Below are 25,293 nucleotides of genomic sequence, written 5' to 3' on the forward strand. Positions count from 1 at the left end.
AACCGGAGAGCTAAGAGCTCAAGTTAGAACTGCATGTAATAGAAACAAAATTATAAGTATAACTATCAAACATAGTATTTTGGTTATTTAACTTTAAAATATATATTTTATTAGATATATTTAATTGTATTTTGGTTATTCAGGGTGGCCGCGGGTCCTTAAAAAGTCTTAAATAAAATGTTCCTAATAAAAGGCCTTAAAGTATTAAAATGTCCTAAATTCAGATTCGATAGGTCTTAAATATTTCTGGTCACATTACCGCTAAAATTTCTCCAGTCTGACGGACCTAATGTCCGTCAAATAACCAGTGAAGCATCGAATCGCGAGAATGATTCAGATTTTATTACTTAAACTGCTATTGATAATGATAATGTAGGCTTTTTCTGGTAACGCTGTTGAGGCTCGCTCTGCTTGTCTCTGTGATAGATTTTATAGTAAGAAATCAAAACAAATGAGCATAACGGCACACATAAAAAAACTCACAGAAGAAACATACTGAGGTAGAAATTCTAAATGTTGTTTTTTTATTTATTTATAACATGTGATATAGTTAAGTAACATAACATGACGGGAGCTATTTTGCTGAATATTCTCACGATTGCAAATGTTACATTGATTTTAGTTCAATAAACAAGTAGTTAATATTAAATTATTTCAATTACTTAGGTTAAATATTACATATACGTATGCAATATAATGTGTATTTCCATCACAGGTTTGGTCTTAAATTTAATTCAAAGTGGCATTAAAAAGGTCTTAAAAAGTCTTAAATTTAACTTGTTATCTGTAGACACCCTGTATTAACTGGCCGGAATTTTGAGATCGCAATAGACGTGAAGGACTATAATGCGTTAAGAGCTCGCTCAAGTACTGCTGAGCTAAACCATTTAGTGCTTTGTAAGTAATCAGCAGTATTTTTAAATGTATACAATGTTTAATAGGAAGCCAGTGCAGTGTTGACAGAACCGGGCTAATATGGTCATACTTCCTGGTTCTGGTAAGAACTCGAGCTGCTGCATTTTGGACCAGCTGTAATTTGTTTATTAAGCGTGCAGGGCAACCACCCAGTAGAGCATTACAATAATCTAGCCTTGATGTCATGAACGCATGAACTAATTGTTCCGCATTTGTCATTGAGAGCATATGACGTAATTTAGATATATTTTTAAGATGGAAAAATGCTGTTTTACAGATACTAGACACGTGACTTTCAAATGAAAGATTGGTATCAAAGAGCACACCCAGGTTCCTAACCAACGATGAAGACTTAACAGAGCAGCCATCAAGTGTTAGACAGTATTCTAGGTTATTACGTGAGGGAGTTTTTTGTCCAATAATTAGAATCTCTGTTTTTTCAGAATTAAGTAGTAGGAAATTACTAGTCATCCAATTTTTTATATCAGGTATGCATTCCGTTAATTTTGTGAATTGGTAAGTTTAGTCTGGGCGTGAAGAAAGTCCTACTATTATTCCTTTCAATAATTTGTTACATTAAGATATCACAATGCAGAAGAAAAGATCTGTCTATACTTGCGTTTCATTGTGACTTTTAAGGCCCTGTTCTAAACGGCACACTTCATGTGCATCTGTGGTGTACCACAAGACTGCAGGGTGTCCCATTTGTCATTTTAGGTTTCAGAAGGAAGCAGACTTACACCCGACAGACAAAGCAGCGTTATGTCATGAAAGCGTGGAACTGGAGAAAGACGTCGAAGGCCTAGGGTTCCATTGGGACGGGCTGTGTCTTTATTAAAACAAATCTTTACATAGATTAAACCAATAGGCCTTTATCTCATTTCCTGGTTTTGGAACGTTCGAAATCACCAAGCAGTGTACTCGCACTTCCGGTGGTTAAGTAGTTACACCTTTAGATGAAAAGCAATTTAATCAAACCATTAAAATGGAATCAAGAAAACAAAACAAAAAAAGAAACTTTTGGCAGATGCGAGAGCGAAGTAGTCCAGTGCAATAACCGGAAGACGCCGTACACTGCTTCACGGCTACTTCCAGCGTTCTATTGTGTTGTGATAAAGGCCTATACAATATCCCTCAGTTTCACAGACAAGTCTTAAGATAGTCCCAGACTAAAATGTATGTTTGAGCTGTTTTAACTAAAAGCATCTTGCACTGACATATCTTAAAATATGTCAGTGCCATTGTTTTGTTTCAAGATGCACACCAGTCATGTTTTTTCTAAGACACGTTTATTAAAGCTACTCAAATGCTCTAATTTAACTAAGGCCTAATCCTGGCTTACTCTAAGCCCTGTCTGTGAAACCAGGCCTAAACATTACATTTTGTATTTTAGCAAATTATCTGTAATCTACTGACATGATTTTAATTCTGAAACATATTTCTGCTTCCTAGATTATTTGATCTTTTTTCCAAGATGATCCCTGCAAGTTTCGGCCAGCTGTTGGCTAAAGTGAGCAAGCTGAGGACCCACCTGCTATTTGCTCCTTCATACTTCACTACAGCACGGCTATCAAATCAAAACTCTAAACCGCATGAAAGAAACATTCTCCTGATGGGTCCTCCTGGAGCAGGGAAGACCTGTGTAGGGTGGATTCTGGGACACAGACTAGGTATGCCTGTTATTGATATAGATGACAATGTTCTCGAAAGGACGTGGGGAATGAGTGTGGCAGACAAGCTCTCTGAAATTGGTGGTGATGGTTTTATTGAAGAAGAAGGTAAAGCAGTGTGCAGGTTTGCAGCCACAGGAAGTGTCATCTCTCTGACCGGCTCCAATCCCCTGCATTCGGACGCCATGCGGCACCTGAAGCGCTCTGGACTGGCCGTGTACCTGGATGTGGACACAGAAGATATCATGCAGAGACTCTCTCGAATGAAGGTGAACAGGATTGTGGGTCAGGATGCTGGTGTTTCTATGAGAGAGATATTACATTACAGGAAGCAGTTTTATGAGAAATGGCTAGATGCGAGAGTCCTTTGTGGGACGGGAGACTCCGTGGAGGACGTGGCTGATAAAGTCCTGAGGACTCTGCTCAGATATGAGGATTCAGAATCAGAGGTGTTTGTTTCAACGAGGAGCCAAATGTCAAGTGACCCCAAGTTCTTCAGTGATGTCGTCATAGAGGGTCTTGCACCAGATGGAGGGCTTTATGTCATACCTGTCAAGTATCCCGTTTTGGCCGGGAAAGTCCCGTATTTTACCCTTCTTTCCCGCCGTCCTCCCGTATTAGTATTTACCCGTAAATCTCCCGTATTTTAACCTGCGTTATTAAAAAAAATTTGTTTACGTTTTAAAAAAAATAATTTTTTAATAATTATTAAAAAATAATAATACCCCGGGCCCGGGCGGAGTAAAAAAAAACAAAAAAACATTACCAATCTGAGCTCTGTCACTAGTCTCGCGATAACTGCCACCTGCAGTAGCCTACTGTAGGTGGCAGTTGTCGCGAGGTTAGTGTGTGAGGTCAGATGATGAGTGACAACGCGGGAAAAAACAGAAAAAAAAAATACAACTGAGACGAATGATGGACGCTACGACCTTCTCGGAAGGCACTCCTGCCAAAAAATCTAAAATCGCATGTAAATACTGTGATCAATGGGACGGCGAATTTAATTTTCTGAAGAGGAGCAGGGTGGGGGACAGTCACGCGTTTTGCAAGTTTTGTAACTGATTTTAGCATCTCACACGGGGGAAGGAATGATGTTTCTCAGCACGAGAAATCCGCCAAGCACAAGCGCGGGCTAGAGGGACAAAAACATGCCCAGGCGATGTCAGCATTCGTGACGAGAAATGCCACCGATGCAGACCAGGTCATACGTGCAGAGGTAAAAATGGCAATGCTGTGTGCCAAAAACAACATTCCTTTCTCCTTCCACGATGACTTCAACAAGTGTGTAGCTGACATGTTCCCGGACTCTGCTATTGCACGAAAATACTCAACGGGAAAAACTAAGGCTACTCAAATCATCAAAGGTAAGTTAGCTAACATACCTATCTTTCTTACTGCTGGGCTACTGTACGTTTGCTAAAACGGTATCAAATGGGTTTGAAATGTGTTTGAATATTCTAACATTTGAGCATAGGCGTTGAGTTCGGTGGGGACATGGAGGCGCCGGCGAGTGAACTGGAGTTTGTCTCATAAATGAACCGAAACTCAGCGTATAATGCACATTCCCATTCACAGCGTATTTAGACACATTTAGACGTCTTATGAATGACTTAAATGAACAACTAGCCTACTAGTCGACTAGAAAAAAAACTTTTAGTCGGAAGCAGCCCTTATTCCACATATTTTCTGTGTTGAGCGAGCGACCCTGCGCGAAAGAGAGAAAAAAATGAATGCGTCATTGTACCCAGCACTTCTGAAAATGCGCTTCCGAATGCGTCTCTGTACCCAGCACATTTCAAACCAAACTGACGCCCATGCATTTGAGCATTAACCCATGGCATGTGTTGTAGGCTAACTTACTAGCTAATTACTGGACACTCAACAGGTGCCATAGCAGCAGAACTAGAGGACGAGTTGGCCAAAACATGCCGATCTCAGCCCTTTTCACTGATGTGCGACGAATCGAACAATAGAAAAACAGAAAAAGAATTCGTCATCCTGACTAGACTCTACGATGAGGCCACTCTGCAGGTCTCTACAAGATTCCTGGAGATGCCTACATGCAATGTAGGAAATGCAGAAAATCTGTATGAAAAGCTTAGTGAAGCATTAAGGTAAGGGGAACTGCACTGTGTTGTTGACATGTTTAGTAGATTGTATTTAATTACAACCTTACATTTTGTCTGAGACGTTTTGTGGCATTTTTTTCCTGTTTCCAATAGAAAAAGAGGCATCCCATGGGATAACCTCCTGATTGCCTTTAACTCTGATAATGCGAGTGTTATGAAAGGCCGCCATAACTCGGTCATCAGCAGACTGAAGACCAGCCAGCCCCACGTCCAGGACCTTGGCTGCATCTGTCACCTGGTACAGCTGGCCACTGGCTGTGGCATCAGAGCAGCCCAGGTACCAGTGGAAGACATCCTGGTGGGGATATACACCCACTTTGATAGAAGGTAAATGCATACATATAGGCCTGCTATTTCTCTCACCTAATGTTGTGTGTTACAATGTAACAACATTGCATGTGGCTAACTCATGCACAAGGTAGCCTTGTAGGCCTGCAGTTCATATTCTTCACACACACACACACTCACAATTCCAACCACTAACAGAGTAATTTTCTATCTCTCAGTGCAAAAAGATGTGAAGTCTACAAAGAGTTTGTAGACTTCACTGATTCAGATCACCTGAAGCTCCTCAGGTACTGCAGCACCAGATGGCTGAGTCTGTTAACCTGCATCCAGAGGGTGCTGAACCAGTGGGATGCACTACAGGTAGGATGGTAACTCCACTCAGCAGATATCTACACAGTTTACCATGCTATATTTCAATTTTAACCATGTATTGCCACCCTGTATCTCTATGTACTGTAGGCCTACTTTAACAGTCATGAAGAGGTGGAGAGGAGTGTTAAAGTGCGTGATCTGGCAAGCCATCTGCGTGATCCAATCGTGAAGACCTACTTCCTGTTCCTGAGTGCTGCCCTTAAGCCTTTATCTGAATTTAACATTGCCTTCCAGGTGGGTGTCAATGATATTGAGTGAATGAGTGAATAATAGGATATAACTAAATGTTTGTGCTTATTGTAGCATTCTTATTTCACTGTTATTTTGTTGTGACCATTGATATTATCTGCAGTCAGAGGGAATACAAATTCACAGACTTGAAGAGGAGATGTGCAGGCTGATGAAGAGGATCATGGGCTACCTCATACCAGCCAGGGCAATCGTGGCTGTACCTCTCAGGGAGGTGGAGTATGGAGATGGACATCAGTTGGCTGATGAAGATCTTTTTATCGGAGCAGACACAAAGGCATTCATGAGAAGCGCTGAGCTCCCTGTGTCAGCCGAGAAGAAAATCTTTCAGTGAGTATATTACCCAGTAGTTATATTATGATATCATCTTTTAACAGTATGAGAGTATAGGCTGTAGTGTGCCTAAAATATTACCACTAATGCATTTTTTTCACTCTTATGCTGTTGTAGAACTGTGAGAAGCTTCTATGAGGCAGTGCTTAAGAAGATGTTCTCCTCCTTTCCCCTCGACCATCCACTCCTGAGGGACCTGAAAGTGCTGGACCCTGCAGCTCGTCTTAACATAACTCCAGGGACAGGTAGATAATAAAAACAGTTTCCAATAGGCTTTATGCCCAGCTCCACTACTTACCCTAGCAACCACCCTAGCAATGGTCAGACACACCTGGATTAATCAGTTTGTCCAATAATGTAAGACAGGAAATAAAGGAGCTGGCTTAAGTTCAGGAAGTAATGCAGTTGTGCATAAAGCCTATTGATATTAGGCAAGGCAAGGCAAATTTATCTGTAAAGCCCATTTTTTTTCAAACAATTTGTCTCAAAAGGCTTTACATCGCATCATAACAACATCCTCTGGGGACAGTTCCCCATTGATAACCAAACAATTAATTGGCACAGTATACTTGATACTTGTTTAGATCTGCAATGTTCAGTCAAACACTTGTTTTACTTTACAGTGGAAAGGCTAGGGGCCCTGTTCCCTCAGTTGAGGTTGAAAGAGGATAAGATGAGAGAGGAATTCACAGACTATCAGGTGACAGATAGTAAGCAACTCCCCCAAGAAGAAAGAATCGACAGATTCTGGGGCCTGGTAGGAAAGGACATGAGGTTCAGTGAGCTGCCAAAACATATGAAGGCTTTACTATGCATTCCCCATAGCAATGCAAGTTCAGAAAGGGTGTTTAGCATGGTACGAAAGATTGTTACAGAGAATAGGATGACGTTAGACAACAGAACTGTTTGCGCTCTACTCTCATGTAAAATTAACCACTCTGGCCCAGCCCACAAATACACTCCTTCCAAAACAGTCTTAAAGAATGCAAAGTCTGCTACAAATTTGTACAACAACTCACTAAAAGACTAAAGAAAAGTTATGTGAAATGAAAAGGAAAAACTGTAAAACAAAAACAATATGAAATGAAAAGAATGTGTGGAATGAAAATAAAATGTAAATGTAAAGACAAGCAATGTTAAATGAACAGAAAATATGCAAATAAGCCTTTCAATAAATGCTCTTCATATATACCCTTTTGTGTTTTCATTTAGGATATAATGAATCTTCACAGCATGTCAATGTCTACAAAGGTAGGCCTATCATTGGCTTCATGCACAACTGCACTACTTCCTGAACTTCAGCCAGCTCCTTTGTTTCCTGTCTGCCATTATTGGACAAACTGATTAATCCAGGTGTGTCTGATTATTGTTGTTGTGACTACTGAGGTCAGGCACACCTGGATTAATCAGTTTGTCCAATAATGGCAGACAGGAAACAAAGGAGCTGGCTGAAGTTCAGGAAGTAGTGCAGCTGTGCATAAAGCCAATTGTAGTTTAAAAGTGGTTGACAAGTGGTGATTTTAGCTTTCTTGTACACCTGTCTTAAAATGTAAGGGATACTGGAGCTTGGTTGGGGTGGTGGGACTGCTCGCGGTGGGCGCCGGAAAATTTCCCTTATTTTCAAATCCAAAACTTGACAGGTATGCTTTACGTACCAAAAAAAAGGTTTCCCCAAACTGGAACCTTCAGAATGGTTGAGAATATCCAGCCATGCCACGAGAGCTGTGGCCATACTGGAAAACTGTATCCATCCTATGGATGTGTCCCCTGTAGAATTGAGCACAATGGTGTGTCGTGCTTACGGCCAGAACTTCGCCGATCAGTCGGTTGTGCCTCTAAAGCACCTCACTGATCATCAGTATCTTCTAGAACTCTTTCACGGCCCAACTGCCTCGTTTAAAGACCTGGCACTGCAGTTGATGCCTCAGCTGTTTGCCCACTGCCTGCCACAGATGTGCAACTACCTGATTCTAGTGGCCACATCTGGAGATACCGGAAGCGCGGTGCTGAACGGCTTCAGAAATCTTAAAGACAGTGACCGGGAGAGGATCGGCGTGCTTGTGGTTTTCCCTGAGAACGGAGTGAGTGAGATTCAGAAGCTACAGATGACAGGATTTCAGGAGGGCAATGCCAAGTCCATCAGCGTCCTGTCCAATTTTGACTTCTGCCAGAGGAGCATTAAACGAATGTTTGGGGACTCGAGCTTGATCGGACATTTAGCTGTGGAATATGCCACGGTTCTCAGCACCGCAAACTCGATAAACTGGGCCCGACTGCTCCCTCAGGTGGTCTATCACTGCTCGGCGTACATGGACCTGCTTAGAAATCGCACGCTGACTTTCGGAGACCCCATTGACGTGTGCATCCCTACCGGAAACTTTGGCAATGCCATGTCAGCCCTGTATGCCAAACAAATGGGGATATACCCATACGGAAGGTGATCTGTGCATCCAATCATAACTGCATCATATCCGACTTCATCGCTAGTGGCAAGTATGATCTCCGCAACCGGAAGCTGCAGGTTTCAAACTCTCCTGCCATTGATATCCTGAAGTCTTCCAACCTTGAGAGGTTCATCCATCACGCTTCCGGTGGGGATGGAAGTCTTGTCAGAGATCTGTGTTTGAATCTAGAAAGAGAGCGCATCTTTAAAGTGTCGGAGACTTTACGGCAGAAGATAAATCTGGAACTTCAAGCTGGTTGGTGCTCTGAAGAAGACTGTTTGAGGGCCATACAGGAGGTGCACACTACAACAGGCTTCATAATGGACACTCACACAGCGGTTGGGAAAGTAGTCGCCGATCGTATACATGACAAAACCTGCGATATGCTCCACTGCACCTTGTGATATGCTCCACTGCACACCACGGGAAGTTTGCTCCGGCTGTCTTAAAAGCCCTTCAGTGTCAAGATATCCCACCGGATCCTGTTGAGCAGTTGGATAAACTCTGCAGCATTGGAGGCCGAGAGCAGATGCATGACGCTCTGCTGAAGTGCATGGGAAACAGTGGACATCATCCACATAAAGTATGTCAGGCTGACTATAACAAGCTCACAGATGAAGTAGAAACTATGATACAAGACTCATTTCTGAGAGTCCAGTGAAACCTGCAGTACCTGCACATGTCCACTTGATGGCAAAGTCTGTCAAGAAACCCCAAACATTATACTTCCATCAAATCTAAAGTCATGAGATATAGTTCAAATGCTTTTCATGTAAGTCCATAAACTAGTCTTAATTGTACTTTATCATAATCTCTCAGATGTTTTATTAATTTAGTGTTGATAACTTTATTAAAAAAGCCTGTTTATACTGATAGTTGCTTAATTGCTGGCAACAGCAAACAGTCTACAGTTACATAATGAAATATTACTTGGTGGAATTATTCTTTTTGAATATTATTAATAAAAATAATTTATTGATCATTTTTATTCCTATTGCTGTTGTTGACATGTGTAGCTTATTTCTTTAAGGGTTGAAATACAAATAAATAAACTGACAAGGCAAACAAAAAGTTTTTCCCTCTTGAAGAGATAGTTCATCATCATTCACTCAAACACTCATGTTGTTCCAGACCTCAATTACTTTCTTTATTCTGTCAAACACAAAAAAATACAAATAAAATAATAATATTGAGAAATTAATCCGTTTTTTCCCCTTCATGTAGTAGAAGTCAATGGTAACCAAACCGGTTTGCTTTATCAACATTCTTCCCAATATCTTTATATATATATATATATAATGACTGAGCATCCTGGATTGAATCCTGTTTGTTTAAACGTGTATTCTCTTCAGAATGCATACATTTATCGAGCCGACTGTGGAACCTTACCCTGGTATTCCAGAGTTCTCGCGAGAGCACAAGTTGAGTTTGCTCAGCGAGTTAGATTTAGGTCTGGATTTCCAGGATAATGGAACCTTGCGTCTACGTGGAATTGTACAGTAAGTGTCGATAGTGTTTTTATATTTTATTAAAGTTTGAAAATGTTAATGCAGGGCTATATAATATAATAATATATTTACATCTACAATCAACCTACACATACTGACTGCACAAAAGTAAAAACTTAGCTATATTCTGAATTGCAACCATGAAATTGACAACACATATGGCAGAACAAACTTAATATTTATTAATATCACAATACACTCTGCAAATACAAGAAAATTATTTCACAATTTGTATAAATAATTAGTGGATGGATCTTACTTTATTCTTGTAATTAAATAAACATTGCCGATTCTACAAAACCAATACATACTGTAAACAAACTAGTGAATATTTTATATACAATAGTAAGAAATAACTTCAGGAGTCTTCATAGAATTATAAGAAAGCACAAAATGAAGCATAGGCTGTGCTATAACAAAACAAAACAAAGACATTGCTGAAAAATAAAGTACTATCTGTACATGTGCCTGTGTTTTAGTCGTTACAGGTTTCTGGCATATCGCTCCTTTGTGAGCTGGTGCTGGGGTTTCCTTGGCCGTCGGGTACGTGTCGTGATTCCAGCCTGTGTGGTGATGAGGGTTCGCCGTGAGTTTCCAGATGATCAGGGCAGATATGTTGGTTTCCTACCAGCTGATGATTGAATCTGGACACCATGGTGGAGATGACCTCCTCCTTGTCTGGCCGCTCATACTCCGCACAAAGGTCTGATAGTATGGGTATCTTAAGTACCTCATCCATGTATGGAGCAGGGTCCACAAAAACATGCTCAAATATTAGGTCCTGCAGGTCATCTAGGTACTCTGTGCAATAAAACAAAATGTATTTATAAATGTATATCCTGTTGATGATGTTGCTTGTGCACGACCAGCATTTTCATTGTAATGAAAGGTTCAGCCAGGTTTAGTCTGCAAGTGCACAGACACAATTCAGGAAAATAGCCTATAGTGATGTAAAGTTATTTTAACAGCAGTTCAATTACCTGCACAACATTCCAAGAAATGGGAACACCACATTTTTTGGGGCAAACCGTAGAATGTCACTATGAAATGACTCCAAAGATGAAGTCTGGTGATGTGGACTTAGTTTGGTGATGTCCCTCAAAATCCGCGTGTTTGTCATCACTTTCTCCAGCTTGTAGAATGCCTGAGTTCCTATGAGAAATGATACAAAAATTGCATTAATTACAACTAATAACTTTAATTTTAGGTTATTTACACTTCGACTAATAGTCCCTTTTTAAAAAAAAAAATGTACATGTCGTGTTGCATAAAAATAATATTTGTTTACAGTATCATACTGGCAACAAGCCACTTGTTTCTATCTCTGCTTCCCTTTAGATGATGTAGACGAGCAGGAAAGTTTGGATCCTCTGTGTACGTTCCTGACATGGTTCAGAATCGATTTCCATTTTGCCACTCTTTCTGGTCCAGTGGTTGAAGATGATGCAGTCCAGTAAATGTGGTTTTTAATGCTTCTCTGCCAGTTCCGTAATTTTTCATCTTGGAAATGTTTTCAAGTTTCCTCACAATCCCTGTAAATAAAAATATAGACAAGCATTTTACTGCTGAGAATAAAAACAGTGATGTTCACAGTTTGCCACTACTAAATATTTGTGATATGCCTATAAACTGTCACAATTTCTTAATTTTCATATTATACCCACTTATAAATCTATGTTATTGAATAAAACCTTTTTCGATGTGCCACACATCATAAAACTGGTTGATGTTATGTTCTCTGAGGCAGAGTGTGAATTACCCCACCATAATTGGGGGGGGTACTGCTCCTTCACTTCTTCTATGACCATCATGGTCCACTACCATATCAATCCCCACCGTGATCGCCAAGTGCAACATGTGTTGTGCAACACACATACAAGGTCTAAACATGCGACAAACTGATAATCAGTATAGGCTACAGAATATCTCATTGTTATTATATATCCAAAAGAGAACTGTTTTGATCAACTCCCAAAAGTTAGAAGTTAAGTGCACTGAAATACCATTCTAATTACTAGTAAATAGTAATACCTTTACAAGAAGCCTATTGCCTATTTCAGGGTTTTCCTGCCTCAAAATGTGGCGCAGGTGGTAAAATCATAATAATTTATTTTAATAATAAGATAATAAAAATGTGTATTTTTTTGTAGATCATCATATAGCCTAATGTGTTTTCCACAATTTTTTCTGTTGGTGGAGATTGGTACCTCTAGGGGGGTCCAGGGGCATGCCCCCCCGGAAGAAAATTTTGTACATTTTAAAGATAAATTCATTAATCTGGTGCACTTTGAGTCGCCCGAATCCACTATTAAAAATAAAAAAATCCACCCGCAAACCGCCTATATTCTTTGATTTAGATATCTGCATCTGATCATCACATTACAATTATTCAAATTCTTAGTGTTAAGCATGATAATCTGGTAACATCACACTGAAGTAGGCTGATTTAAAATGAACATTTATTTAAAATAAAAGTTCTTCTTTTGGCAAAATTACATTTCCTTAATAGCCTAAACAGAGGCTTTACTCCCTTCAAGCTTAAATTGTCAATGTTTCATTACATCACTGTTTGAAAACACTCAGAATCATTTTTTTTACCTTTATAAAGGGCATTTTCCCCTAATTTTATTAAATGTATGCTCCATCTTTCATTTCAAATTCTTAAATTTGATAAATATATTCAATTAAAATAATTAGACACTAGTGTTGCGATTCAGGAGGCAGAGACAGATCCATATGCAACAATGTTTATTGACCAGTTAAGCCAGGCAAAACGAATAAGCCGAATGGCCAGAATCCAGGAACGGGCAGGGGTCGGGGCAGGCGGCAGACGACGGAATGAAGAGACGGGCAGAAGTTCAGGGCAGGCAGCGAGAATCAGAGTCCGGGGAACAGGCTTGGGTCAGAAGTCAGGCTGCAGACAATCGAGGAAACAAGTAAGGCAAGGATAATTCAGGAAAACGCTCAGACATGCAACACAGGGTGAAACAATACTTCGCACAGGACGCTGAGTGAGTGAGTAAGATATAGTATGAGTAATCAGTGATCATTCAGAACAGGTGCAGCGTAATCATAAATGATCCATACTAGGAGAAGTATGCAATGCTCTTAGTATTCTGGAGAGGGCGCTCGAGATTGAGTACAGGGAGAATCACGGAGACTGGATGCCGTAACAACTAGGCTGTTACCAATAAAATTAAATCATTTACATTGAAAAATGATAACTATTAAATTAGATTATTTTAAATATTTTTGAATATACAAATAAGGAATGTTGAAAAGAATGATACTTTATGAAACTAGCGTTTTGTCATTCAACGTTGACACTTGCTTGAGAAGGTGAAGTCGTTCTCTATCTCCTTCTAGCCACGGTGGTTAAAAATGGTACGGTCCACAATAGGGGTGTCTGAAATCGCTTTACATTAAAATGTTCCTACAGTGAAAATAGGAGTTGACTTTTATTGCAACTGTAATTATATTTTTTCACAATATCAGAAAAATTATCTGACCCCCCCAAAACTGATATTTCTGTCCCCTACTGGGTCTTCATTGGGGGGTATAGTACCCCCCAGTACCCCCTGTAATTCGAACTATGCTCTGAGGTACTTTTGTATTTGTGGGTGGCGGTCAGTTACAATACACTCCAGAGTAACACCACGAGCTTCCAACAGGGCAAGGCTCCTCTGTAATCCTTTTTCCATGTGGTAGCTTCCTCCCACTTCGTTACTCTGAAATAGACAAGAATAGGGAACGAAACAATCATCTTAGACAAACCAGAAGTTTTAAACTTCTCAAAAATGTAATTTTTTTAAATACTGATATTTCTTCTCTCCCACCTGAACCAGCTCTGGTGTGTCCACAACGGTGTTGGTCTGAAGGTCCATCAATGTATAGCTTCCAAACTTTGCAGAGTGGCCTTTGAAAGTAATATTACACAAAGCATTATTACCACGAGTGCATTGAATTCAGTTAGATACTACCTATGCATGTTATGCTTCATGATCCGGAAAATACCCGAGCATCCATGCATCCTTCTTATTTACAACTATGTACCTGGTGAGTCAGCCCTCATGTCACCTCCAACGATGACCCTTTCCCTTTCACTCAGGCGATCTAGCGTCTCATTTTGCCATTTTGCTTGAGCACTAAGAAACAAAAACTCGTACTGGTTAACAAATATTAAATACAAAAGTAACAAAATATAATAATAATAAAAATAATACAATTCTGAACCAGGGGTGTTAAACTCAGTTCCAGAAGGATCAACTTTTTTAATGAGCCTTAGAGAGTTGATTAGCTGCCTCAGGTGTGTTTAATAATGATTAGAGGTAAACTCTGCAGTGCTGTGGCCAACAAGGAACTCAGTTTGACACCCCTGTTCTAAAACAAATGCACAGTTTTGAAACTTACGACATGTCTGCTCTGCTGTCTCCGTTAAAGTTGTGTCCGTCTCTGCTGGATCAAATGTATAATCTTGCTCTTCAGGTGCTACTACAGATGATGTGTCCATTAGGGTTTCTTCGTCATCCTCTTCCTCCAGTTCCACACGAGGTCTCTTTGATGGCCACTTTATAGGTGTAGAGGTCCTAAATATTAAACCAGCTGCTGGTGACAAACTGTCAATGTCTGAAACTGTATCTGTCGTCTGGACACCTGTAATATACAAAGTAGTTGTGTGTTACTGTTATGTGACACTTATTGTGTAACAAGACTAGTTATAGGTCCTCTGTATAAGCAGTATCATGTAATACATAAACATACCTGAACTCCTGTAGCGAACATGAAACGTCTTCATTGATGACTGAGTACCAACAGACTTGGTCAGCGGTTTTGCGTCTGTCTGGCAAGCAACATCTCTGGTTTGGCTGCTCTGTTCTGATGTGCTGTCCTTAACAAATCAAGATTCCACTATCAGCGCGATAAAAAAATAACAACATAGCTGGACTCATGGTGCTATCACATGCTATCACAAACTTTATAAGTCTAACATGTTATTATGAACTTGACAAATTCAAAGGCAATTTGGAAAACCAACGCGTAATACATACTTCTAGATGTGTAGCTGGATCACGAACAGTTGGCACTGCTACATCCTTCAGGAGCCATTTTTTTGCAAAACCTGCTTTATACTGAGCCTCATTCAAAAAGCTGTCCGGTGTAAAATGATTCGAGCAGACATAAACGAATTTTGGTAGAGTTGAGGGAGCATTTTCTTCAAAAACAAACTTAATCCACCTCGTCTTCAGCGGTTCAGATTTCGGGAGTAAATAGAGAGAGGCTATGTGGATTATTACATCCAGCCCAACGCTTGGGAGACATTCTCGTCAGTGCAGCGATGGCGGATGTGATGCCCGGAGAAAAATCTGTGGAAGCAGTTTTCCAGGATCTGGAGTGGCCTGAGGATGGAACATTTCAGATATCAAAAACAGTTTTTGTTTTATTTATTTTTTTATAATATTAATGATCAATGTCAGTGGTCACATCAAATTGTTACTTTGGTTTCACTTTATCTAGATCCATTGTTTTATTTAAAAAATGTCAGCGCTGGTCGAGAAAATAATATTATAATGGGGGAAATAATTTTAATATTCTGTAAAAACAAGCCTTATTTTTTTGTGGAAAACAAGATAATACTTTTTAAATAATGTTGGAGAAATAATGATTTACCATTATCATATAGTATCAAGCGCTATATAAATGAAGGTGATTTGACTATAACAAGAACATTACAATGAACACAAATTTGAAAATCTCACTACAAATAATCCAGAATTTAAGACAAAAGATAATAATCCTACTCTGCTTGTTACACTTCCACACACCTGAAACTGATCGAGTGAATCTCCTCAGCTTCTCCAATCTAGCGTAGTGTACGAACAAACCATGGATGTTGTAACATCTGCTCCAAGCTGGGGCGTTCAGCTGGATCCAGAGCAAGACACTGTCCAATCAAATCCCTGCAGTCTGTACACATTTTAATAAGGAGAGAGCTGGTTAGTCATGACCATGTGACCTGGCATTTTTGAAAACAGCGATGCTCTCGGTGTACGTTGAGCTACAGTATATATAAAAATTCTGACACACTATAACCTTTAACTTTCTGTACAACTCGTTTGCTTTATGTGTGTTTATCAATGTTATCATCATTATTCACTCACGTTTGGATAAGTTGGGGTTCTGAAATGTAACTTCGGCTTGTGTGATTTCCGTTCTATTACGAAAAGGAAGACAAAAGTTCGACAACTCGTACAGCAACACTCCTAGAGACCAGACGTTTGCTGGGACGGCGTGGAATCGAGGTTCTGTAATGACTTCAGGTGGGCAGTATTCCCGAAATCCTGTAAGGAAGACATTTGCACATTGTTGAGCTTTTTTTTTTTAAAGCATCATCAAAAAATTTGTAAGTCACTAGCTTCAGGTTTCCACACTCCCAAAATGCTCACCCCTGTATCTGTTGCTCTCGTAGCCTTCACTACTAAATAGCTGACCGCAGCCAAAGTCTATCAGCTTGAGATCTAGCGTGTCTTTCTCAAACAGGAAATTCTCAGCATGAATGTCATTATGGAAAACACCATGATGGATGCAGTGTAGCACTGCCCGCACAGCCTGTCTCATGACGACCCGTGAGAAGCAGTCACTCCAAGGTTGACGAGTGATTATGTCATACAAGGTCTCGTAGGCCTCCGGATACTCCATAACCAGAGAGAATTCTTTAGGATGTTCAAACCACTCGTACAGTTGTATGACGAAGGGGCTTATGGGTTCTCGCCTCATCATCATCAGCAGCGCCACTTCTGTAACGAGAGGTTCGCGATTCCCAGGCTAGAGAGAAGAAGCAGACAGAAGGTTAGCTGGGTAAAAATCTGAAGAAAACATCATTTTGAAATGTACTATTCTTTGATCTTTTTAGATGCGTTCAAAAGAGCCTTTTCAGCTCAAAGTTATTTGGTGCCTCTAGGCTTATTTGTTGATCACATTTATACCTAATGCTTCCTACGGGTGTATTAACTAAAGTAATCTGCACTTAAACAACTCAATACACATTCAGGTTTTGGCCAACTTACAATATAAAGATAACGATCATTGTCAATCTTGCGTATCCGCTTGATGGCAACCTGCACAAAAAAAAACAAAAAAACAGTTTCAATAACAGTAACAGTTTTCAAGCACCTGGCTTTGTATTAAGTATTAAACCATCTGTAAATTGTTTTAAATGTGTTTTGATGCATGCAAGAGCAAAATGTTTGTACAATTCAGTAAGATTTACCTTTTTGCCATCAAATTTGCGTGTTCCCAGGAAAACCCTGCCAAATACTCCGGATCCAATTAACTTTTCCACGTTATAGAGAGACTCAAAGGACTCTGAAAAACAAACAGAAAAATATGAGACAATTATTAGCTTGCTAGATCCATTGTTTTATTTTAAAAATATCAGTGCTGGTCGAGCAACAGTAAATGTGATCGGACGTGTTAAAAACTTGACTCAGTTATGCATGAAATAGCTAAATCTCTATCTGTAGACTTTGCACTGCCAAGCCTTATTTCAGTCTCACCTGTTGAGCTCTCGTTCACAGGAGAAGCGTCCACGGCACGCCGAGCAGTTCGGCCAGTTGATGTCTCTGTTGGCTCGACAGGTACTTGACCCGGCAGCGGAGGACACAGAAACCCTTCGAAGCTGTTGGACCTGGACAAACCCTTGTCGCTTGGGCTCTCCGATCCATCGCCACTCCAGCTCCCCTCGACGCTGTCCGAGCCTCGGCTGCTCAGACTCAACAACTCTCTACTTCCTCTCTCGACATGGGCCTCAGGGGGGGGTGAGGACCAGGGTGAGGACCAAGCTGAGGATGGCGTGATGCCCGGAGAGGAATCTGTGGAAACAGTTCTCCGGGATCCAGAGCGACCTGAGGATGGAACATTTCAGATATCAAAAACTGTTTTTATTATTTTTTTATTTTTATTATATTAATTATCAATGTCAGTGGTCACATCAAATTGTTACTTTGGTTTCACTTTATTTTGGTCCCTTTAAAACATTCTATAAGTCTATCAGTAACATTGCACCTACATGTCTACTAACTCTCATTAGAGTATTAGTAGAGTATTAGTAGACTTATAGTTAGTAGAGTGTCTGTTGCTAGATCCATTGTTTTATTTAAAAAATGTCAGCGCTGGTCGAGAAAATTATTTTATAATGGGGGAAATCATTTTAATATTCTGTAAAAACAAGCCTTATTTTGAGTGGAAAACAAGATAATACTGTTTAAAATAATGATGGAGAAATAATGATTTACCATGATTTGGCTTGACGCCGGAGTGATCTGGAGAAGGTGACGATGATGGTTCAGAAACAGGATCTGCTGGAGGAATAAAAGGCTCCACAACATTTCTGCTGAAAAAACCCCTCCAGCGCTTACGGAAACGACCAGGTTTCTTCATTCGTTCTGGAGCTTTTTCTGAAATGAAGAAAAAACAAATGAAAACAACTATTAAACCCATCTCTGACGTCAAATTAAGCAATGACATAATGATATAACTTACATTTTACTATTCAAATCTTATCTGTAAAGTTACAAATCTAAAGTAATGGGAATTGTTCACGCTATCCACCTGACTTCTGCTTAATGCCTGCATAAATGTCCCAACATATTATTTCACAATATTAATAGTAATTTTATTTCACTATTATCACGATTACGAGGTGATTCCGATTCAACGCTAAAGTTATTTTTCTTATTTTATCTGATCTTTAATTAAAAAGAAAACATACATTTCCAGGCTTCATTTGGCCAACTCTGGCACATGTGGCTCAGTTCTTGTAATGGTAAAGATCATATGGGCCATATCTAAATATAGATATATTTTATTAAACACATTTATTAAATGCATAGCAATGTCTTATTTATGACATAACTGACTCTGTAATACTCGGCACGACAGCCATTTTGACAATTTTGCATGTTTTTGACAATTCAAGAGCAATAAGTGGTGAAATTGAATTCTTTTCTGGATCGTATGCTGTCTGTGAAGCGGCTTTCTGTGCGTGTGTTTCTGGTGTGTGTCAGACAGCCATCGAGCTCATGCCTTATTGAGAACGTTTTGCTAACATTCCCATTCAATTAAGAAAACATTATTTCTAAATGTTCCCTGAACGTTCAAAACGTCCAGTTTTTTCAACGTTTCAAAAATGTTTTATCTTGGTTAAAGGAACATTCTATTTTATAATTTGTCATTATGGGAACGTTACTTTTGAATGTTCTCGGAATGTTCCGAAAATGTCAGATGAATGTTGGAAAAAATTGGTTTCACTTTATTTTGGTCCCTTTAAGACATTCTATAAGTCTATAGGGGAATTATCACCCTACGTCACACGGCGTCACGCAGGTTCTACTGCGCATGTCGGGACCAAAAGTGGTCAAAAAAATATGCGGAGAACATTACGAAAATTAAATATGAAATGTTTTAAATCGAGCTATTAGTATTATTCTTATCCGTATCCGTGTAAGGATCAGCTGTTAAACGGGTCTTTCTGCAACCACGATGCGCACGCATCCCGGATGTTTACAAACCTATAATTGGTCTATAAGTAACACTGCACATGTCTACTAACTCTCATTAGAGTATTAGTAGAGTATTAGTTGACCGTTAGGGTTAGAATAAGTTGACATGTAGTTGAAAAGTTACTTATAGTTAGTAGAGTGTCTGTTGCTAGATCCATTGTTTTATTTAAAAAATGTCAGCGCTGGTCGAGAAAATAATATTATAATGGGGGAAATAATTTTAATATTCTGTAAAAACAAGCCTTATTTTGAGTGGAAAACAAGATAATACTGTTTAAAATAATGTTGGAGAAATAATGATTTACCATTATTTGGCTTGACGCCGGAGTGATCTGGAGAAGGTGACGATGGTTCTGGAATAAAACGCTCCACAACAGTCACAGCACTACCGGAACAGCAGCTGAAAAGTCCCTTCGTAGCCTTCCAGATCCTGAGGCTAAGACGTTCTGGAGCTTTTTCTGAAATGAAGAAAAAACTAATGAAAACAACTATTAGACCCATCTCTGACATCAAATTAAGCAATGACATAATGATATAACTTACATTTTACTATTCAAATCTTAATAGTAAAATGCTCCTCCCAACAGACATTCAGTTGTCTACAAGTAAAATTGCACCTACATGTCTACTAACTCTCATTAGAGTATTACAGGGTACCTGCACAATTTTTAAAGTCAAATTTGAGGCTTTTTAAGACCTTTTTAAGACCTGAAGAAATCAAAATGAATACCGTACATTAGGGGTGCGCAATATTGACAAAAATATGTCTCGATATTTTCAACGTTTTGTCGATAATAATTAGATGATATTTTTAAATTATTTAATGATTTACTGTACAGTTTTTTTATGTTTTAATTAAAGAATACTTTAAATATGAAACTAAAACCACCAGTAGGTGGCGGCAAGTCACTGTCTTAATAAGCGAGTTGTTGGAGTCATTTATTCAACCGATTTGTTCAAACCATAGATATTATATAGAGACTAGATGCCCTATTGGCCGCTGGGCACTGAGAAATGCGGCCGCCATCTTAAACCGGTCGTGTTCCTAGTTTCGTTGCGTGGCAGCAGTGAAGATGCTAGAGCACTGTGGAGTATTTTCCTGTTCTAATCGGCGGACCATCGCAAATAGGGCCCGGGGGATTACTTTTAACATTACCGTACTATTGGTTGTATTTTGTGAATAGAATATTACCAGATAATTGAGAAGGAGCAAGGATCTTTGATATTACTGTACTGATATCGTAGCCAGCTAACGTTAGCTAGGCAATGTTTACTGCACCAGCCGGTGTTCACCTGACATGGAGAGGTGGGGTAAAGTAATAATTACAAGAGCTTCTCGGTTATTTTAGTCCCGTCCGAATGTGCCATCTCAGTAATCATTTCGGACAATGTCAGTAAAGATTACGGCGACTTTTACCTTCTGTAAAAAGGTCCAGGAAAATTACCTCAGGTAACGTTAACGTTTATAAACGTGCGAATAGACCCTCTGTAAATCAAGTAATTTCGTGTTTAAAAGTAGTTTCCTGTGGTTTTTCAAGTATTGAGACGCTTGAAAAGGCATTCAGTTGCGTGTTTTCTCCCTCCCTCAACTCAAGTGTTTTCCACATACCATTCAGATCAGAAAGAAGTTCGAAAGCACTTGTAAGAGGCACGAAACTTACTTTTACCGCAATCCAATCTTAAGTTAATTCATACATTGTTCGACCGGACATAACTGTTTTATATATATATAAATATAGGTTATTTGTGTTTGCGCACGTGATATCAGGAAGCAATGTAAATGTAAAACACACACGTTTCTTCAACTTATTAAAATATCTTACTTTACTGCAACTATCTGTTTCTGCTTCTTTATCATATTTATAGTGTGTGATTTATAAAATAGCTTATATCCTACATCACATATTTTGATTTTGGACGTCTGGTCACTTTATATCTTATATCAGAATATTATATTACTGTTAAGCCTACTATGAATATTAAAATACGCCGAACCATGTGTCCTGTATAATAGCTACATGAATGACCTTTGCAGCAAACAAACCCGCGTGAAAATCAGTTCGGTATTCAGTGAGGTATGATTAATTAAATGCGCTGACAGCTCATTGCACCTGCCATACAGATTACACTGAGTGGAGCGGGTGACCGGTCTAAGATGGCGGCCCCACGGCTCGCCCGCGCCAGTAGGCAGTAGCGGTCGATAGGGCGTCTATCTATATGATGTCTATGGTTCAAACGGCTGATTCATTCAGAAAACAAGTGATTGTTTGTTCATTGAATCGTTAAAATTATTCGTTCAAAACGCGGATTTCAGTAAAAAACAAATCTGTCTGTTGGACTACGGCTTCATTATGAAATTCTCGTCGGCGATATAAAGTGAAAATTGACAATATTGTGTCCAAAAAGTAACTCACAATGTTAACTTTATTGTTCATTTAACTGTTGTATAAAATAAATAGCACATTTGCAATTGTGCAAAGGAAAACGGCACTCTTGATCATGTGATATTCTAATATAACAACATAATATGATATAAATATAAGACAAAAACTAATTTGGGGACATCTATAACTGCACTGACACATCACGCAGTGAAAGCAAGCCTGAGAGACAAACGTGATGTCAGCTCGCACTCGCAGTGCCTCGTACATAGTTAAAACAATGATTAAAATATCATCATAGTTCATAGACAATATTGCACACTCCTAAGCACATAAAGAATGAACTTACAATCGAACTGACATTTACTCGTTTTCTTCTCTCCTCTCGCGTGCAGGAGACAGACGTAGGCTAATATACTGCCGTAAGTGACGCGAATTGTCACGTGAACAAGCAAATCCACAAAGATGACAAAGATAGAAATAAAAATAATAATACGTAGGCCTACGCTAATTAGATAGGTTTAATTTCGAAAGCATTTAGATAAGTCTAAGTCAAAGTGTCATCTGAAATGTAAGACCTTTCATAAGTAAAAATAAGACTTTTTAAGACTTTTTATGGCCTTAAATAAAAAAAATCGAATTTAAGACCTTTTAAGACTTTTTAAGGATCCGCGGGGACCCTGTATTAGTAGAGTATTAGACTGGTAGGGTTAGAATAAGTTGACATGTAGTTGAAAAGTTACTTGTTGTCAGTACAAGTGTCTGTTGGTGGAGCATTACAATAAAGAGTTTGCAGATATTAAGGAGAGAGTCTACTGATACTCTAATGAGAGTTAGTCGACATGTAGTTGCAAAGTTACGTATAGTCAACAGAATGTTCAAAAGGGACCATCAAAATAAAGTGTTATCGTTACTTTAGTTGGTTTAGTTGACAAATCAGCCATTGTAAATAGAAATAGAAACTAAGCCATTACATCTTTATTAAAAGCCTATTCTGACCTCTGCGAGAGTGGTTAGATGAAGTGGACGGACGTCCAACACATGGGTTCTGCTTCGCCCTCGTCCCGTGAGCCTGACCTGTGGACACAGAAACAGAAAACTCAGAAGACAGAGATGGTAAATATCCAGGACGATCCTGGCTCTGTGTCTGGGTCGGGTCTGGCAGCGGCAGAGGTGGACAGTAACAAAGTACATTTATTTGAGTACTGTACTTAAGTACACTTTTTGAGTATCTGTACTTTACTTGAGTACTATTTTTTCTGGAAACATTTTACTTTAACTTCACTACATTTGAAAGACAAGTATCATACTTTTTACTCCACTAACGTTACATTTATGTCAAGGTCCTTGAGTAGAAAGTAGTTGGATTCTGACATCAATCTGACTTTCATTTTCAATGTTGGGTTTGGTCTTTTAAATGCTCATTTTGTCATTGTTTTGGAGCACACTAGCTTATAACAGTGGCTGACATATTCATCCTAAAAGCCAAAAATCTTTAAATAGGGCACTATTTGAGGGAACAGCCCGAAACTATTGTGGACGTTATTGAGAGCACTTATTCAATCTCAAATTCAATCCCACTACAGGAACTGTGTTCTAGAAATAAATTATATATTGATATGAGGGTGGGTAGGTAGGCAGGCATAGATTCAGAGGCATAAGGTACTGTAAGTATTACAAACAATAATAAAACAATGCATTGACATTTACTTTTTACTTTTGATACTTAAGTACTTTTAAAAACAAGTACTTCTGTACTTTTACTCAAGTAAAAATCAGTCTTTTCAACTTTTACTTGTAACTGAGTAATATTTAACCAGAAGTATCTGTAACTTACTTTCACTCAAGTAAGGAAATTGTGTTACTTACTTTGTCCATCTCTGGGCAGCGGATCCTGATCACGGTCATCAGAATCGGACGTCCAAACCTCCCGACCAGCCGTCTGACCGAAAGCAGCTCTCCTGGATCTGGAGTGCTCTAAGGATGGAATATTTCACATATCACATAACGTTAGTTTAATCATAATCAATAATCAATGTCTGTGGTCAATTACAGATTTTTACTTCAGTTAAGTTACTCAAATTCAATTCAAGTTTATTCCACATGCAATGAATCAAATAAATGGGATCAAATGGGATCAGTCAGTCATCGTACAACACACCATAACAAATAAATAAAAAATTAAAGCACTCACTTCCTCTTTCGCCCATCATGAAATTACGAGCCATAACCTCCTCCAACCTCCTCCAAACTGCAATAAAATCGGTACAAACAAAATACAAGACAATACAATACAATACAATAGAAATCTCCTCAGAAATAACGTTACTCCCCTGAAAAAAAATATCAAACAAAAGTATTATCAGAAATTATATGAATTATATAATATAATTAAATTATATATCCTTTTTCAAAAAGTATATATCCTCCGATGTCCTTCAAGAATATAAGTCTCCTCTCAGCAATCCGGAAAAGCTTCAAAGTAGCAAGTTTCGGCCAGAAAATTCTCCGCAAAAGTCAGTCTGTTAATTCGCCTCGTCTCTCAATCAACAGACAGCGGTCGATCGTCGAGCAGAGAGATACATGCAGATCGCAGAATTCATAAAACGCGTCGCCATAGCAACTAACATTCGAATCATAACATGCACGCACGCCCAGACAGCGACCGGTTCGAGTGTAAATATATATGCAGTCAGAGTTCATAACCTACATAGCAACTAAAATTCGAACCACGCATGCACGCGCACATCGACTCTGATTTATTAAATAATTGCAACCTTAATGTTGACGTTTTCTTTAATATGATTTTTATTCTTTCAGACCAGTTTTATTATTAAAACCCGTGGAAAATGCGCGCAAAAAGGCACAAGAGAGAATAAATCGGACATCATATAAATTAATAATTAAATTGGCCCTTTTCTGCATATATATCAAGGCCAATCAGCTTTCAATATCACTAATACACCATCCAACCGGTTAGTAGTAGTGGTGAAGAAATCCAAATTATTTTTGAATTCTCTATTAAAATTGTTCGCAATTGCTACCCAGTTGAGTTAACTATAAACGTGCTAAATTTGCTCTGCAAGTGAACGTCGTCTTGTGGTGCCATCTTATATATTTTTTAAATAATATTTATTATCAATGTCAGTGGTCTGGTCACTTCAAATTGTTACGTTGGTTTCACTTTGTTTTGGTCCATTTTAAAAACAGCCTAAGCGAATGTTTATATATATGTTTATTTTTCTGATTCATCAGAATCATCACATTACAATAAAATCAACTGTATTTAGATGGGAAAATGATTCTCATCTGTTTCATTTCATTAGCCTCCAGACTTGCTTAAAAAAAACAAAAAAACAGAACCATTAAAGCTATTTTTGTGACAGTAACGTCATATAATATATAATATTATAATATTGAAAGTATTGATTTTAGAAATACATCTTA

The 25,293-nt window shown here is 38.8% G+C and overlaps 2 protein-coding genes, 2 long non-coding RNA genes and 1 pseudogene across 6 annotated transcripts; 2 read left to right on the forward strand and 3 right to left on the reverse strand.

The window, feature by feature from the left end:
* The first annotated feature begins 1,627 nt into the window (after positions 1–1,627).
* Positions 1,628–9,382, forward strand: LOC309507290 (threonine synthase-like 1; annotated as a pseudogene). Its single transcript has 2 exons — positions 1,628–3,127; positions 7,597–9,382. The product of its transcript is annotated as a threonine synthase-like 1 (transcript).
* LOC309507282 (uncharacterized protein) lies at positions 3,257–6,419 on the forward strand. Of its 2 annotated transcripts, none has more exons than XM_082181449.1 (7): positions 3,257–3,949; positions 4,471–4,699; positions 4,808–5,041; positions 5,221–5,362; positions 5,462–5,564; positions 5,731–5,953; positions 6,074–6,419. In XM_082181449.1, the coding sequence occupies exons 1-7, from the start codon at positions 3,745–3,747 to the stop codon at positions 6,207–6,209; spliced, it is 1,272 nt and encodes a 423-aa protein (XP_082037575.1). In that variant the 5' UTR covers positions 3,257–3,744; the 3' UTR covers positions 6,210–6,419. The 2 variants fall into 2 exon arrangements, with proteins under 2 accessions (XP_082037575.1, XP_082037574.1); XM_082181448.1 differs by having other exon boundaries at positions 3,259–3,949; positions 5,462–5,608; positions 5,727–5,953.
* Positions 9,383–12,397: 3,015 nt separating the features above from the next.
* LOC309507760 (uncharacterized protein) lies at positions 12,398–14,702 on the reverse strand. The gene is made up of 5 exons (XM_082182125.1): positions 14,319–14,702; positions 13,962–14,053; positions 13,745–13,824; positions 13,515–13,636; positions 12,398–12,822 (listed from the first exon to the last, which is right to left on the reverse strand). The coding sequence occupies exons 1-5, from the start codon at positions 14,321–14,323 to the stop codon at positions 12,786–12,788; spliced, it is 336 nt and encodes a 111-aa protein (XP_082038251.1). The 5' UTR covers positions 14,324–14,702; the 3' UTR covers positions 12,398–12,785.
* A 1,050-nt stretch (positions 14,703–15,752) lies between these two features.
* On the reverse strand, positions 15,753–16,515 carry LOC309507299. Its single transcript, XR_014209113.1, has 3 exons — positions 16,352–16,515; positions 16,067–16,246; positions 15,753–15,872 (listed from the first exon to the last, which is right to left on the reverse strand). It is a non-coding gene; the product is annotated as an uncharacterized lncRNA (long non-coding RNA).
* Positions 16,516–17,679: 1,164 nt separating this feature from the next.
* On the reverse strand, positions 17,680–19,954 carry LOC309508662. Its single transcript, XR_014209652.1, has 3 exons — positions 19,771–19,954; positions 18,200–18,361; positions 17,680–17,809 (listed from the first exon to the last, which is right to left on the reverse strand). It is a non-coding gene; the product is annotated as an uncharacterized lncRNA (long non-coding RNA).
* Positions 19,955–25,293: the final 5,339 nt, after the last annotated feature.

This window comes from Leuciscus leuciscus (assembly GCF_965113295.1).
Source record: "Leuciscus leuciscus genome assembly, chromosome: 10".
Lineage (NCBI taxonomy): Eukaryota > Metazoa > Chordata > Actinopteri > Cypriniformes > Leuciscidae > Leuciscus > Leuciscus leuciscus.

Coding starts and splice junctions, on each gene's coding strand:
- LOC309507282 (XM_082181448.1), top strand. CDS start 3,745: ATGTCAGCATTCGTGACGAGAAATGCCACCGATGCAGACCAGGTCATA. Junction 4,700..4,807: donor AAGCTTAGTGAAGCATTAAG/GTAAGGGGAACT, acceptor TGTTTCCAATAG/AAAAAGAGGCATCCCATGGG. Junction 5,363..5,461: donor ACCAGTGGGATGCACTACAG/GTAGGATGGTAA, acceptor TATGTACTGTAG/GCCTACTTTAACAGTCATGA.
- LOC309507760 (XM_082182125.1), bottom strand. Junction 13,825..13,961: donor CATGAGGGCTGACTCACCAG/GTACATAGTTGT, acceptor TTACTTTCAAAG/GCCACTCTGCAAAGTTTGGA. Junction 12,823..13,514: donor CGCCACCCACAAATACAAAA/GTACCTCAGAGC, acceptor GATTGTCTGCAG/CCTGACTTCTGACCCAAGCC.